The following is a 16433-nucleotide window of genomic DNA, read 5'->3' as shown; positions in this document are numbered from 1 at the left end:
CATGGTTAAATTTTTCCTTAGATGTTATTGATTAACAAAATATTTGCGGTACACCATTAAACCTGAACTGACAGCATTTCAAATAGGCACCACTTTCACTCAAAACTGATTTTTTCAACACATTTTCCAAAATTACACTAAGGATATTCCTCCTCTTCCCAATTGATAGTTCTAACCAAATGTCCCCCTGTGGGTAGTGAATTAAATTCAATAACCAATTTGAACTTTAAAATCTACACCAACTCATCCACCCAAGCCAAAATCTGGCCATTTATGACCCAGGCAAAGACTCAATTTGCCTGGCACAGCGTTGTGGGATGAGAAACAAGGCTCAAATTACATCTAATTAATCAATTCTTTATATTATTAACTCAATTGTAATCTTTTAATGTAGCAAGTTTAATTTGTCCAATTAATGTTAGGAGACAATTACCGTATTTTCACACCTATAAAACGCACGGTCTGATTGGGCGCAGTCTAAGTTGCGGGTATGTTTTCTGTGTTTTGTCAATACAAGGGGCGCCTCGTTTGAAAAGGTTCTAGCATGACATTAAGCCAGCGTATGTTATGCTATCCGATAGCGTACCGATTTTATGCTAGCTGCTAGTGTACCTCTGTTATGCTATCCGCTAGCATACCTATGCTATGCTATCCGCTAGCGTACCTATGTTATGCTAGCCACTAGGGTCTGTTAGGCTAGCCGCTAGCATGTTTTTTATAGATAGCAACTACGTTTGATAATGCTTTATTGAGGTAAAAGTTACACTCTGATATAAAGAGTTCGGCATTCAACATGCTCGGCTCCACTGTCAGTCAGAGTGATGTATTTCAGGAACTTGATTCCAGCTTTGGCGAAAGCTCGAACAACAGTGCTGGCCGACAGTTCCACTCAACACTCCGCACACAAAATATTTTAACTATAATCTACGCACCTCAAATCTACTCTCCGCACACCTGTTGCCTTTCCCACACTTTCTTTTCTATGCACTTGCAATAATCTTTTCTTCATACTTACCAAAATCTTTTCTATTCACTGACAAAATATTTTCTATTCACTTACCAAAATCTTTTCTATTCACTTACTAAAATATTTTTTATTCATTTACTAAAATAAAATCAATATGATCGCTTTTGTTCAGATTCCAATATTACAAACTAACCAGCATCAAATTTATGTTTACTGTTCTAGAAGTGACCACTCAAACAACAGGATCTTTCCAGAGCTTCAACACTACGTTTGAACACTTATTTTCTACACAGTCCCACGCATATAATACGTTTTACGGCAGGGGTCTCGAACTCAATTTACCTGGGGGCCGCTAGAGGCCGAGTCTGGGTGAGACTGGGCCGCATCAGGATTTCCACAAGAAAAGCACTGATAAAACATTCCAACGTTATCAAATATCTTTATTTTTTAACAAAAAATAATGAATTAAATAAATTAACTTAGAGATGAATAAAAAATAAATCAATCAGTAATACAAAACCAAATAATACTAATGAGCATACAGTAGATATACACTGGCTGGTTAAGTAGAGAAAATGAATTATTTTTATTCCGTTTCAAATGTCTGTATTAACAGCTCTTTAACCTATAACTTTCTGAACTTGAATGGAACATGAACATGAAATATTCTGAACACGGCTTCTCTTGCCTACTCCTTGCTGCTAGACACCTGGCAGCGCTTCTTCTCACATAGCTGAGTCACTTTTGGCTTGAGGGAGGAAGCAGTGGAGACCCTCAGTAGAGCTTGAAGATGCTCATCAGTAAGTCTGGACCTGTACTTGGACTTATTGAAGTTCAAGGTGGAGAAGAGCTTCTCACACAAGTATGTGCTCCCAAAAAGGCACATGGTCCGCTTGAACCTTCGGGAAAGTTCAGGGAAGCTGGGGGTCAACTCTCTCAAAAATTGCCCAAGCTTGTCTGCTTCTCCACTCACCTCCCTGAACTTGGCTTTGAGTGCAGAGTTGCACTGCAGGTCAATGAGCTCCATTTGAAGCTCAGGAGGGGCATCTTGCACATCAAAGGAGAAGGGGTCCGCAAAAATTTGAAATGTGGCTTTGTGTGTCTTGAAGTCTGCAAATCTGTGATCAAATTCCTCCTGTAGCTTCGAAATGGCCTCAACATACTTCTCACCACTGAATGGTGTTTCTGCATCCACGAGAGCCTTGCATGCTGGGAAATGGCAAAGGTTTGTCTGAGAGAGCTGGGCTTTCCATAACACAAGTTTAGTGCAGAATGCTCTCACGTTGTCATAGGCAGCACTGACAAGTTGCCCCTGGCCTTGTAGCTTCTTGTTCAGTACATTAAGCTCATGTGTGATATCAACAAGAAAAGCCAAGTCCATGAGCCATTTGGGATCACTTAGCACAGGATCAATCAACTCACAAACGGCATAGCTAGCTTTGACTGCTGCATTACTGTCTTTGGTAGCCTTCTTGAAGAGATCCTGTTGCCTCAGAAGACGTGTTTTAAGACTGGCAACCTGGTTGGCTCTCTCATCTCCCTGGTATTTTTCGTATTCCTCAGCATGTCTCGTAGTACAATTACGTTTCAAATTGTATTCCTTGTGCACCGCAACTTTTTCAGTGTAAATGAGACACGTCGGGGTGCCCCTGTGTTCAACAAAGAAATATTGCACTCCCCACTTTTCTTGAAACTGTCTGTGCTCATCACCGACGTTTCTCTTCACGGCAGGCTTTGAAAGAGACATCTCTGGGGCTCTGTAATATGTTTTTCCACTTGGAATGAGTCTCGGGTTGATCTTTCACATTCAGTCGCGCGGGTTTGTGGCGCATGTGCACTTTCGCTCTCCGTTTCAATCGCGGAGATGGCTACAGACACTGACACAGGCTGGATCACGGATCATAGCGCCTCATTCAGTTCTATGCTGAGAGCAGCGGAGGAGTGTGCGCGCCGAGCGGAGTGATCGGCCTCACGGCTTCTCCTCCGCCCAGCTGATTGGAGGAATGAATGAGTGAGTGAGCGAGGCTCTGGACAGCCCGGCCGATGTCCCGCCCTCCAGAGCCGTATACCTCACCGTGATTGGTTCATTCAGCTCCGAACCAAAGTTCCCTCTAATTTTTTGTTGGTCTGAGCAGAAAGACAACCTCCCTGAGCGCACTGAGTACCAGTGTGAGCGACATCATCGGTACTCGGATGATTCGCCTAAAGACGTTTCGCCGACGGACGTTTGACAGACGGGCAGGTCGCCGAATGGACGTTCCACCGAACGTTCATTCGGCCGAACGGAGGTTTCGCCGAAACGGGATTCGAACGCTCGCCCCGCCGGATCGTGTGTGTACAAGTTTTTCAACCTCGGCCCGCGGGCCATATACGGCCCGTTAGGATTTTTAATCCGGCCCGCCGCCGGTGTTGTCCAAATTATAGTAAAAATCAATGTTCGTCTACCATCAATGGCAGTCCGGGAATAAGCACTCTTGGGCAGGCAGATGTAGCAGAACCGAGACGTAAAATGACAGCAATCGGGTCAAATCCATCCTAAAACAGCATTTAATGATTAAATACAAATACTGGATGATATCGCGATGGAGACGTCCATTCGCCAAACGGCTCAAAATGCTCTCAAATTCGGTCAAATCCAGCTGAAAACAGCGTTTAATGATTAAATACAAATACTAGTATTTGTATTTAATCATTAAACTAACAAATACTAGTACGACCTGTCCGTCTGTCAAACGTCCGTCGGCGAAACGTCTTTAGGCGAATCATCCGGTCACGACATCATCATTGCTCGCTATCGGCACACCAGTATCACACCTGCCACAAGCAGGTGCATGTCAATGTTCCCTCTAATTTTTCATGTAAAACATGCTGTAAAACAAGAAAAACATGAGTGGACAGAGCTACTGCCACTGGCTGCCACTTAAACGGCGCCATCATGGGGAAAGGGGTAAAAAATAAAAAATAAAAAAATAAATAAAGATTAAAAAAAAAAAAATCGATCTTTCATATTAAGACGGGGGCCGCAAATTATCGTCCCGAGGGCCGCAGTTGGCCCGCGGGCCGCAAGTTTGAGACCCCTGTTTTACGGCGTATATTGTTATGATTCACGCATTAACTCTTCTTTGCCTCTCAGCTGGCCAAGGCAGTTACACACACGCGCACATTCTCCCACATGCACGCATTTAGCAAGTTCCGCGCCCACGGTAACTTTAACTCCTATTCGAGTATTGTTATATTTTAATACATATATTTATTATTTTTGTCTGTTCTCATATCGACCGCATGACATTTATCTCAAACACAACACTGGCTTGAATACTCATAGGCGGGTTCACTGAAACCACAAATTATTATTAGGCGCAGACTGGGATTCATAGTACGTTTCCTCCTGACGCGTTTTTCGGAGGTCGTAACTTCAATTTTACCGGTGCGCTAAACCTGAAATAACGTCCAAACAGACGTTACAATTTACTTGCGGTCGCTGGCTTCATCCGACCAGTTCACACTTGTATTAGCTTATAGACCGAAAACCACTCCAGTTTCTTCCACGAGACAACCAGCCCGGAAAAATTATATATATATACACACGCACATGCAGACGCACACGCACACGCACACGTACACGTACACGTACACGCAAACACACACAGTTGTGGTCAAAAGTTTACATACACTTGTGAAGAACATAATGTCATAGCTCCCTTGAGTTTCCAGTTATTTCTACAACTCTGATTTTTCTCTGATAGAGTGATTGGAACAGATACTTTTGTCACAAAAAACATTCATGAAGTTTGGTTCTTTTATGACTTTATTATGGGTGAACAGAAAAAAGTGATCAAATCTGCTGGGTTAAAAATATACATACAGCAGCGCTAATATTTGGTAACATGTCCCATGGCCATTTTCACTTCAATTAGGCGCTTCTGCTATCCATCCACGAGCTTCTGACAAGCTTCTGGTTGCATCTTTGACCACTCCGCTTGACACAATTGGTGCAGTTCAGTTAAATTTGATGGCTTTCTCACATGGACTTGTTTTTTCAGCATTGTCCACAAGTTCTCAATGGGGTTTAAGTCAGGACTTTGGGAAGGCCATTCGAAAACCTTAATTCTAGCCTGATTTTGCCATTCCATTACCAATTTTGATGTGTGTTTGGGGTCATTGTCCTGTTGGAACACCCAACTGTGCCCAAGACCCAATCTTCGGGCTGATGACTTTAGGTTATCTTGAAGAATTTGAAGGTAATCCTCCTTCTTCATTACACCATTTACTCGAATTACTCGCTTGACGGTAGGCATTGGTGTACTTGTGGTTAAAGGCCTCACCTTTTCTCCTCCGAACATATTGCTGGGCATTGTGGCCAAACAGCTCGATTTTTGTTTCGTCTGACCACAGAACTTTACTCCAGAAGGTCTTATCTTTGTCCATGTGATCAGCAGCAAACTTCAGTCGAGCGTTAGGGTGACGCTTTTGGAGCAACTGCTTCCTTCTTGCACGGCAGCCTCTCAGTCCATGGAGATGCAAAACACGCATGACTGTGGACACTGACACCTGTGTTCCAGCAGCTTCTAATTCTTGGCAGATCTCCTTTTTGGTGATTCTCTGTTGAATCTTTACCCTCGTGACCAATTTTCGCTCAGCAGCAGGTGATAGCTTGCGTTTTCTTCCTGATCGCGGCAGTGAAAAAACAGTGCATTGCACTTTATACTTACAAACAATTGTTTGTGCTGTTGCTCTTGGGACCTGCAGCTGCTTTGAAATGGCTTCAAGTGACTTTCCTGACTTATTCAAGTCAAGGATTCACTTTTTCAGATCCATGCTGAGCTCCTTTGACTTTCCCATTGTAGCGTTTGTGGGCATTTGCATCCAATGAGCCCTATTTAAATGGCCTCAGAGAAGTCACCAGCACTCATAATCACTCACAAGAAGTTAAGAGGCCATGCTATGAAGCTCATTTCACTGACACAACTTTCTAAGTCACCAAAATTGCTAAATTGTGTTGCTGTATGTATATTTTTGACGCAGCAGATTTGATCACTTTTTCTGTAATAAAATCATAAAAGAACCAAACTTCATGAATGTTTTTTGTCACAAAGAAGCATCTGTTCCAATCACTATCAGTGAAAAATCAGAGTTTTAGAAATAATACAAAAGCAAACTACCATCGATAGGTTGCATCTGAAACTCAGGGTGGAGGCGGGGCAAACAGAGCCAACCCGGCTGGGAGAAGAAAGGTCTAAAAATGTAAAACAAAATTAGAATTAAGTTTAGTGTCAGGTTAGATTAAACTTATTTTTGAGTGTGTCTGCATCGTAATCCAAGTTCATTTAAATTTGTTTATGTTATATTACGATTCTATGGTGCAACCCTCTGTGTGGAGTTAGCATATTTTGGTCACACAGGCCTGGATATTACATGCAAACTCCACACAGGAAGGTCGGAACCCACCTGGGATTTGATAGAATTATTATGGAATATTCTATATGTGTTGTAAACATTTTTCAATAAGTAGTAATGCTATAAATCAAGTCATGGGATGGACTTTTTCCTGCACAGTCGACTCTTCAAGGGCGAAGGCGTTACGGACAGTTCTACCAAATGTTACGCAGGCCTGGATATTACATGCAAACTCCACACAGGAAGGTCGGAACCCACCTGGGATTGAAACCTCATTTTCAGAGCTAGGCTGCCTAATTAAAGTTCAATACATTTATTGTTAATATTGTTATTTTTTTAGTAATTTCAATGAACCTTTGGAGGGTTATCTATGTTTCTTTCATTAACAGAATGGTTTAAACATTTCTGTCGACATTTATATGCACAATTTTAAAATGTTCATTTAATCAGAATAATAATTTCTCAAATTTTTATTTCAATTGTGTGTCTGTAGTCCTTAAGAAACTTTTTGAGGATTTTGAGCTGTTCAAAACCCATGATTAAAAGCAAGTACGAGCTTCAAGAAATATTGACAAATCCTTGAGGGATATCATGTGTGATTTTTATTGTTCTACAGGTGGGCTGTGTCTTCAGTCATGACCCGTCAGAACCAGATTCCTACTGAGGATGGAAGCCGAATTACTCAGGCCCTGATACCTGTTTGGGACATGTGTAACCACACAAATGGAATGGTATGGGTGGAAATTGCTACTCACACTTGCAATTAATGAACTTATTTGTCGCAAAAATACACACACATTACGTTACGAAATCAATCAAAATGTAAATACATTTCCTGTATCCGTTATTATATTTTGTAATTGTCGTGGTCAATTTGCATTCTGCTTGAAAATCTCTATATTCTGCTGGCCTCCCATTGGCTCTCTCGCAACAACTTTGGACCACCATTGGTCGTCACAGAATTGTCACATGTTTTTTTTTCTCGAGTCTTGGTCAAGCTACTTTGTTGGTTATTTAAAATTACTGGTGCAAATGAACAAGTGTCTCCTGTTATCCTTTGAAGATAACAGAAGATGCTGAAACAAATGAGTAACATCTTGATGTTTATGTGCAGCACCCAAGTGTACATAGAAGCCACAGTATTTCTTCAAAATGATTATTGACTCTTGAAAGGGAGAGAGTCATCACCTTATCGTGGTTGTGGTTTGTGTGTCCCACTGATTCTTGCAGCTATGTTGTCTGGGACCTTGAGCCCCTGGTAGGGTCACCCATGTCAAACTTCTCTGAGGTGAAGGACCAGACAAAGCATGACTCAGAAGACCTCTTATGATGAGCAACATTATTGAACGAGGCCAGTTCTGTAGAGAGGTCCAAAGCAAAGTTACATGGCGCGGGGTCGTAATCATGGTCGTGTTAGTTGTCCTGGTAGTCTCTGTGGTCATGGTCGTTGGTCCTAAAGCAAAACAAGAGGTCGAAGATCAGGCAAGCGAAGCAAAGAAGTAGCGTGAGAAGGTACTTAACAGTAAACTGTAAGACAATCCAGTGGTGTGGTTAAGTTCTGGGTGGCTTAAATAGTTTATTGACAACTGCTGAGCCACACCTGGCACCGCTTGGCCCCTCCGCTGTACCTGTGAGGCACGACCACCCACACATCTGGGCCTGACAGACGCAGTCGATTACTTTTGAAAAAGTAGGGCCGAAGGAGAACGTAAACACAAACAAGTAAGAAGTAGCGGCGATAAATAAACTGGTGAATGGGCATGAAAAGCATTTTTCAAATTTTCCTGATATACACCACACACAGAGTGATCTTTGGAAATGCCGCTATTAGCTCTAAAGCATGCTGTCATCCTTGCTCTGTACTCTTCAAATGGCTCATCTTTTTGTCTCGCTCTTCCAATAGCTGTATAATTTGCTATTTTTAATTTTTTTCTGTAGTTTGATCTATCAAGTCATGCACTCAAAATTAACTCTCATCATGTTCTCGTACCTCCTCATTTTCTTTAGGATCCCAATCTTCTCTCACATTGTGCCAGTCACCTGTCAATACTGCCATCCAGATTTGTTACGTCTCTACTCCGTTTAAATGATAGGATTTCCTCATATCTTTATCTCCTGAACAAATTCCGCTACATCTACTTTATGAGACGTGATGCCTTCCACAGCCTTTTTTTCACATCATCTTGTGTCCAAGTTCTATGCACCAAAATAGTAGTTGGCTGACCTTCCTCTATTTTCAAACTTGCATCTTCAGAAATGGGATATTGTACCATAAAACTCATTTAATTCTGGTAGTTTAGGCATTGGGAGAGCACTTTCCCCCAAGTCTTTCACCATTCGACCGCCGTCCCTGTCGATCTAGTTAGGCGATTACTCTGATAGACCGGAGGTGGGGTGGGGGGTGACAATTCTGCAATGACTGATAAATCCTTGGAGTGTACGACACATTTCCATGTGAACAATCATCGATTTTTTTTTCGTCCTTAATTTTTTTCTTTCTCCCGACTAAACCTGTCTCGTTGTCTTCCCTCCTATGAAACCGCACAGCTTCCCTCTGCCTGTCATCACCATCATGATTCACTCTCTCTCTGTGAGTCTCTATTTTTAGCCATCACTCCACTTTCTTGCCATCAATCATCTTTTTCCATTTTCTTTTTGTCTCCTTTGCGCGTTGTATTTATTTTATTCTGCAGGTTTATTATTTTTTTAATATCAAGCTGAAGAGCAGAATCACATTTAGTTTTCCATAAGTTTAGGTATTTAATTTTCAACGCGCATTGTTTCTTTAAAAATTTCCAATCTTTGCTCGTTAACTTCTGTTTTGGTTCATTATCATCAACTGTTTTACAATTTGATCTTCCCATTTTTAGATTCAGTGTATTTCACTTTAGAGTGTCTAAACTGACTTTCCCGGAAAAGGGTGACAATCAATTTTCCGTCTCCAGTAACTCCCAAACTTCGACCACATGCGGTGGCGAGGAGTTCTTGCCTCTGCTTCTAAAGACGGTTGTCACTTACAAATCCTGTTCAATGAGACCCCATTCTCCACACATACTTTTCCACTTTCACACTACAGAGTTTAAGCTTAAGCAGGACACCGTCGCCCTATCTCAGTTTTATAGACTTACTCTGTCATTTTACCTAACCACGGACTATTGTTTGTTAGGGTTTTTCTCTGTCGCTGCCCCCTTAGATGCAACGGTACTCGGACGTTTGGTCGCCGGACGTTTGGTCGCCCGGACGTTTGGTAGAACGGACGTTTGATCGCCCGGACGTTTGTTAGAATGGACGTTTGTAGAACGGGTTCAAACATGACAGAGAGTTTACTGTTGAAACCAGCTCTCAAATTTATATTCATGAGAGAGAGAGAGTTTAATATCTAAATACTGTTGAAACCAGCTCTCAAAATAATTTTCATGAGAGAGAGTGTAATATCTAAATATCTACTGTTGAAACCAGCTCTCAAAATTATATTCATGAGAGAGAGTTTAATATCTGAATATCTACTGTTGATTCATGAGAGAGAGAGTTTAATATCTAAATATCTACTGTTGAAACCAGCTCTCAAAATTATATTCATGAGAGAGAGTTTAATATCTAATATCAAAATATCAATAAGAGCACTCATTTAACACATCGGCTGCTGCCATTGACTGTCAAAGGCGTCCAATGAACCTTCATTCTCTCAGGGAAAACTTGCAATGTCGAAATACTTTAGATGGTCATTTTTATCAAACAAATAAAAGTCTTAGTATACTTAGCCCGGAACTTTGACATTAAAATAAAAGGCAATAATTAAAATTAATGTATTAAAAAGAAGACAAAGCAAATTCACAGATGGTGTTTTTATTGAAGTAGTAAAACTTACAAATTCTAGCAGTAAAACATACAAATTCTGTACAAAAATTACAAATTCAAACTTTTACAAATTCTGTACAAAAATTACAAATTCAAACTTTTACAAATTCTGTACAAAAATTACAAATACAAACTTACAAATTATGTACAAAGGGAATTCACAGATGGAGTTTTTACTAAAAACAGTAAAACTTACAAATTATATGCAATGGCTTGCAGGTACTCTACTTTGTTCGCGAATCGATCCAGGTTTTCATAGTCCTCCGAGAGCTTTTTCAACCACTCATTACAGATGCGTATTTCTTTTTGGTGTGTCTGGGCATAATACCGCATGAAGCCTGTTGTATTGTTATTTCCCAGTCATTGTGCTCCAATTGGAGTTTGTGTATAAATTTGGAGGGGCGACTGACATTCTACGTTGAAATGCGTGGTGCCAACCTTCAACTGAATTATTTGTGCGTGGTATTGCCAGCAATGTATTTTCTCTCATATTCCATAAGGGGATAGCAAAATCTGGACGGTGTCGCATTCCCCTTAAAATAGCACCTAGCCAAGGGTACACGGTCGATTGGTCGCCGGTATTTTGGTCGCGGTCTTTTGGTCGCCCGGACGTTTGGTCGCCCAGACGTTTGGTCACCCGGACGTTTGGTCACCCGGACGTTTGGTACAATAAATTGACAGTAGCTGGCAGCAGCCGATGTGTTAATAGATGTTAAACTCTAAACTCTCCCTCTCTCTGTCATCATTTGGGCGACCAAACCGCGACCAAAAGTCCGGGCGACCAAAAGTCTGGGCGACCAAAAGTCTGGGCGTACAAAAGTCCGGGCGACCAAACGTCCAGGCGACCAATAGTCCGGGCGACCAAAAGTCCGGGCGACCAAACGTCCGGGCGACCAAAAGAACGCGACCAAAAGAACGCGACCAAAAGACTGCGACCAAAAGACTGCGACCAAAAGACCGGGAAGACGTGGGCGAGAGAGCGCGGGCGAGAGAGCGCGGGCGAGGGCGCGCGGGCGAGGGCGCGCGGGCGAGGGCGCGCGGGCGAGGGCGCGCGGGCGAGGGCGCGCGGGCGAGGGCGCGCGGGCGAGGGCGCGCGGGCGAGGGCGCGCGGGCGAGGGCGCGCGGGCGAGGGCGCGCGGGCGAGGGCGCGCGGGCGAGGGCGCGCGGGCGAGGGCGCGCGGGCGCGCGGGCGAGGGCGCGCGGGCGAGGGCGCGCGGGCGAGGGCGCGCGGGCGAGGGCGCGCGGGCGAGGGCGCGCGGGCGAGGGCGCGCGGGCGAGGGCGCGCGGGCGAGGGCGCGCGGGCGAGGGCGCGAGGGCGCGCGGGCGAGGGCTCGCGGGCGAGGGCGCGCGGGCGCGCGGGGCGCGCGGGGCGCGCGGGCGCGGGCGCGCGGGCGCGGGCGAGAGCGCGCGGGCGAGAGCGCGCGGGCGCGAGCGAGAGAGCGCGGGCGCGAGCGAGAGAGCGCGGGCGCGAGCGAGAGAGCGCGGGCGCGAGCGAGAGAGCGCGGGCGCGAGCGAGAGAGCGCGGGGCGCGAGCGAGAGAGCGCGGGGCGCGAGCGCGAGCAAGAGAGCGCGCGCGAGCGGAGAGAGAGAGAGCGCGAGAGCGCGAGCGCGCGAGCGAGAGAGCGCGAGCGAGAGAGCGCGCGAGCGAGAGCGAGAGAGCGCGAGCGAGAGAGCGCGCGAGCGAGAGAGCGCGTGAGCGAGAGAGCGCGCGAGCGCGCGAGCGCGGCGAGCGAGAGAGAGAGAGAGCGCGAGAGCGAGAGAGCGCGAGCGAGAGAGCGCGCGAGCGAGAGAGCGCGCGAGCGAGAGAGCGCGAGAGCGCGAGCGAGAGCGAGAGCGAGAGCGCGAGCGAGAGAGCGCGCGAGCGAGAGAGCGCGCGAGCGAGAGAGCGCGCGAGCGAGATAGCGCGCGAGCGCGCGAGAGTGCGAGAGAGAGAGCCCGAGAGAGAGAGCCCGAGAGAGAGAGCCCGAGAGAGAGAGCGCGCGAGCGAGAGAGCGCGAGAGCGCGAGAGTGCGAGAGCGCGAGAGCGCGAGAGTGCGAGAGCGCGAGCGCGAGAGAGAGAGCGCGAGAGAGAGAGCGCGAGAGAGAGCTCGAGAGAGAGCGCGAGTTCGCGAGAGCGCGAGCGCGAGAGTGCGAGAGAGAGAGCGCGAGAGAGAGAGCGCGAGAGAGAGAGCCCGAGAGAGAGAGCGCGCGAGCGAGAGAGCGCGAGAGCGAGAGCGCGAGCGCGCGAGTGCGAGAGAGAGAGCGCGAGAGAGAGAGTGCGAGAGAGATAGCGCGAGAGAGAGCGCGCGAGCGAGAGAGCGCGAGTGCGAGAGCGCGAGTGCGAGAGAGAGAGCGCGAGAGAGAGAGCGCGAGAGAGAGCGCGAGAGAGAGAGCGCGAGCGAGAGAGCGCGAGCGAGAGAGCGAGAGCGAGAGCGAGCGAGCGAGCGCGAGAACGCGCGAGAACGCGCGAGAGCGAGCGAGAGCGAGCGAGAGCGCGAGAGCGAGCGAGAGCGCGAGAGCGAGCGAGAGCGCGAGAGCGAGCGAGAGCGCGCGAGCGAGAGCGCGAGAGCGAGCGAGAGCGCGAGAGCGAGCGAGAGTGCGAGAGAGCGAGCGAGAGTGCGAGAGAGCGAGAGAGCGAGCGAGAGAGCGAGCGAGAGCGAGAGAGCGAGCGAGAGAGCGAGCGAGAGAGTGAGCGAGAGCGCGAGCGCGAGAGCGCGAGAGCGCGAGCGCGAGAGCGCGAGAGCGCGAGAGCGCGAGAGCGCGAGAGCGCGAGAGCGCGAGGAGCGCGAGAGCGCGAGAGCGCGAGAGCGCGAGAGCGCGAGAGCGCGAGAGCGCGAGAGCGCGAGAGCGCGAGAGCGCGAGCGCGAGCGAGAGAGCGCGAGCGAGAGAGCGCGAGCGAGAGAGCGCGAGCGAGAGAGCGCGAGCGAGAGAGCGCGAGCGAGAGCGAGAGAGCGCGAGCGCGCGAGCGAGAGCGAGAGCGAGAGCGAGAGAGAGCGAGCGAGAGAGCGCGAGCGAGAGCGAGAGAGCGCGCGAGCGAGAGCGAGAGAGCGCGCGAGCGAGAGCGAGAGAGCGCGAGCGCGCGAGCGAGAGAGCGCGAGCGAGAGAGCGCGAGCGAGAGAGCGCGAGCGAGAGAGCGCGAGCGAGAGAGCGCGAGCGAGAGAGCGCGAGCGAGAGAGCGCGAGCGAGAGAGCGCGAGCGAGAGAGCGCGAGCGAGAGAGCGCGAGCGAGAGAGCGCGAGCGAGAGAGCGCGAGCGAGAGAGCGCGAGCGAGAGAGCGCGAGCGAGAGAGCGCGAGCGAGAGAGCGCGAGCGAGAGAGCGCGAGCGAGAGAGCGCGAGCGAGAGCGAGAGAGCGCGAGCGAGAGAGCGCGAGCGAGGGAGAGAGCGCGAGCGAGAGCGAGAGCGAGAGAGCGCGAGCGAGAGAGCGCGAGCGAGAGCGAGAGAGCGCGAGCGAGAGCGAGAGAGCGCGAGCGAGAGAGCGAGAGAGCGCGAGCGAGAGAGCGCGAGCGAGAGAGCGCGAGCGAGAGAGCGCGAGCGAGAGAGCGCGAGCGAGAGAGCGCGAGCGAGAGAGCGCGAGCGAGAGAGCGCGAGCGAGAGAGCGCGAGCGAGAGAGCGCGAGCGAGAGAGCGCGAGCGAGAGAGCGCGAGCGAGAGAGCGCGAGCGAGAGAGCGCGCGAGCGAGAGAGCGCGCGAGCGAGAGAGCGCGCGAGCGAGAGAGCGCGCGAGCGAGAGAGCGCGCGAGCGAGAGAGCGCGTGAGCGAGAGAGCGCGTGAGCGAGAGAGCGCGCGAGCGAGAGAGCGCGAGAGCGCGAGAGCGCGAGAGAGAGAGCGCGAGAGAGAGAGCGCGAGAGAGAGAGCGCGAGAGAGAGAGCGCGAGAGAGAGAGCGCGAGAGCGCGAGAGCGCGAGCGCGAGCGCGAGAGCGAGCGCGAGAGCGAGCGCGAGAGCGCGAGCGCGAGAGCGAGCGCGAGAGCGCGAGCGCGAGAGCGAGCGCGAGAGCGCGAGCGCGAGAGCGAGCGCGAGAGCGAGAGCGAGAGCGAGCGCGAGAGCGAGCGCGAGAGCGAGCGCGAGAGCGAGCGCGAGAGCGAGCGCGAGAGCGAGCGCGAGAGCGAGCGAGAGCGAGAGCGCGAGAGAGAGAGCCCGAGAGAGAGAGCGCGCGAGCGAGAGAGCGCGAGAGCGCGAGAGTGCGAGAGAGAGAGCGCGAGAGAGAGAGCGCGAGAGAGAGAGCTCGAGAGAGAGCGCGAGCGCGAGTTCGCGAGAGCGTGAGCGCGAGAGAGAGAGTGCGAGAGAGAGAGTGCGAGAGAGAGAGCCCGAGAGAGAGAGCGCGCGAGCGAGAGAGCGCGAGAGCGCGAGCGCGCGAGTGCGAGAGAGAGAGCGCGAGAGAGATAGTGCGAGAGAGAGCGCGCAAGCGAGAGAGCGCAAGTGCGAGAGCGCGAGCGCGCGAGTGCGAGAGAGAGAGCGCGAGCGCGCGAGTGCGAGAGAGCGAGCGAGAGAGCGAGCGAGAGCGAGCGAGAGCGCGAGAGAGCGTGCGAGAGAGCAAGCGCGAGAGGGCGAGTGCGATAGAGCGAGTGCGAGAGAGCGAGTGCGAGAGAGCGAGCGAGAGAGTGAGCGAGAGAGCGCGTGCGAGAGAGAGCGAGAGAGAGAGCGCGAGAGAGAGCGCGAGAGAGAGAGCTCGAGAGAGAGCGCGAGCGCGAGTTCGCGAGAGCGTGAGCGCGAGAGCGCGAGAGAGAGAGCGCGAGAGAGAGAGCGCGAGAGAGAGAGCCCGAGAGAGAGAGCGCGCGAGCGAGAGAGCGCGAGAGCGAGAGCGCGAGCGCGCGAGTGCGAGAGAGAGAGCGCGAGAGAGAGAGCGCGAGAGAGATAGTGCGAGAGAGAGCGCGCGAGCGAGAGAGCGCGAGTGCGAGAGCGCGAGCGCGCGAGTGCGAGAGAGAGAGCGCGAGCGCGCGAGTGCGAGAGAGCGAGCGAGAGAGCGAGCGAGAGCGAGCGAGAGCGCGAGAGAGCGTGCGAGAGAGCAAGCGCGAGAGAGCGAGTGCGATAGAGCGAGTGCGAGAGAGCGAGTGCGAGAGAGCGAGCGAGAGAGTGAGCGAGAGAGCGCGTGCGAGAGAGAGCGAGAGAGAGCGAGAGAGAGAGAAAGAGAGCGAGAGAGCGCGAGAGAGAGAGCGCGAGAGAGAGAGCGCGAGAGAGAGACAGCGAGAGAGAGAGAGAGAGAGAGAGCGCGAGCGCGCGAGTGCGAGAGAGCGAGCGAGAGAGCGAGCGAGAGCGAGCGAGAGCGCGAGAGAGCGTGCGAGAGAGCAAGCGCGAGAGAGCGAGTGCGATAGAGCGAGTGCGAGAGAGCGAGTGCGAGAGAGCGAGCGAGAGAGTGAGCGAGAGAGCGCGTGCGAGAGAGAGCGAGAGAGAGCGAGAGAGAGAGAAAGAGAGCGAGAGAGCGCGAGAGAGAGAGTGCGAGAGAGAGAGCGCGAGAGAGAGACAGCGAGAGAGAGAGAGAGAGAGCGAGAGAGAGCGCAAGAGAGAGAGAGAGAGAAAGAGAGCGAGAGAGAAAGAGAGCGAGAGAGAACGAGAGAGCGCGAGAGAGAGAGCGCGAGAGAGAGACAGCGAGAGAGAGAGAGAGAGAGTGAGAGAGAGCGAGAGAGAGAGATTGTTTAATTATTGTTTAATAAAATAATAGTGTGTTAAATTAGTGGTCTTATTGATATTTTGATTTTAGATATTAAACTCACTCTCCCTCATGATTACAATTTTGAGAACAGTTAACTCTGTCAACAGTAGATATTTAGATAATAAACTCACTCTCCCTCATGATTACAATTTTGAGAACAGTAAACTCTGTCAACAGTAGATATTTAGATATTAAACTCACTCTCCCTCATGATTACAATTTTGAGAGCTGGTTTGAACAGTAAACTCTGTCATAATTTGAACCTGTTCTACCCGTGACCGGACGTTTGGTCGCCGGACGTTTGGTTGCCCGGGTGAATAGAATTTTGAGAGCTGGTTTCAACAGTAGATATTTAGATATTAAACTCTCTCATGAATATAATTTGGAGAGCTGGTTTCAACAGTAAACTCTCTCTCATGTTGTCAAACGTCCGGCGACCAAACGTCCGGCGACCAAATGTCCGGCGACCAAACGTCCGTGTACCTGTTCTACCAGAAGTCCGTTCTACCAAAAGTCCAATCTACCAAACGTCCGGCGACCAAACGTCCGGGCGACCAAACGTCCGGGCGACCAAACGTCCGGGTGA

The 16433-nt window shown here is 49.9% G+C and overlaps 1 protein-coding gene across 1 annotated transcript in view; it reads left to right on the top strand.

Annotated features, from left to right (window-relative positions):
* The window catches only part of setd3 (SET domain containing 3, actin histidine methyltransferase), a 90989-nt gene that overhangs the window by 38838 nt on the left and 35718 nt on the right, over positions 1-16433 (top strand). The window contains exon 8 of the mRNA XM_077620222.1: positions 6981-7095. Coding sequence (XP_077476348.1) covers positions 6981-7095 — 115 coding nt within the window. The remainder of the gene's footprint in view (positions 1-6980; positions 7096-16433) is intronic.

This window comes from Stigmatopora argus, chromosome 15 (assembly GCF_051989625.1).
Source record: "Stigmatopora argus isolate UIUO_Sarg chromosome 15, RoL_Sarg_1.0, whole genome shotgun sequence".
Taxonomy (NCBI): Eukaryota; Metazoa; Chordata; class Actinopteri; order Syngnathiformes; family Syngnathidae; genus Stigmatopora; species Stigmatopora argus.
Note: the sequence above shows the minus strand (reverse complement) of the source record. Positions and strands in the feature narration are given on the sequence as shown.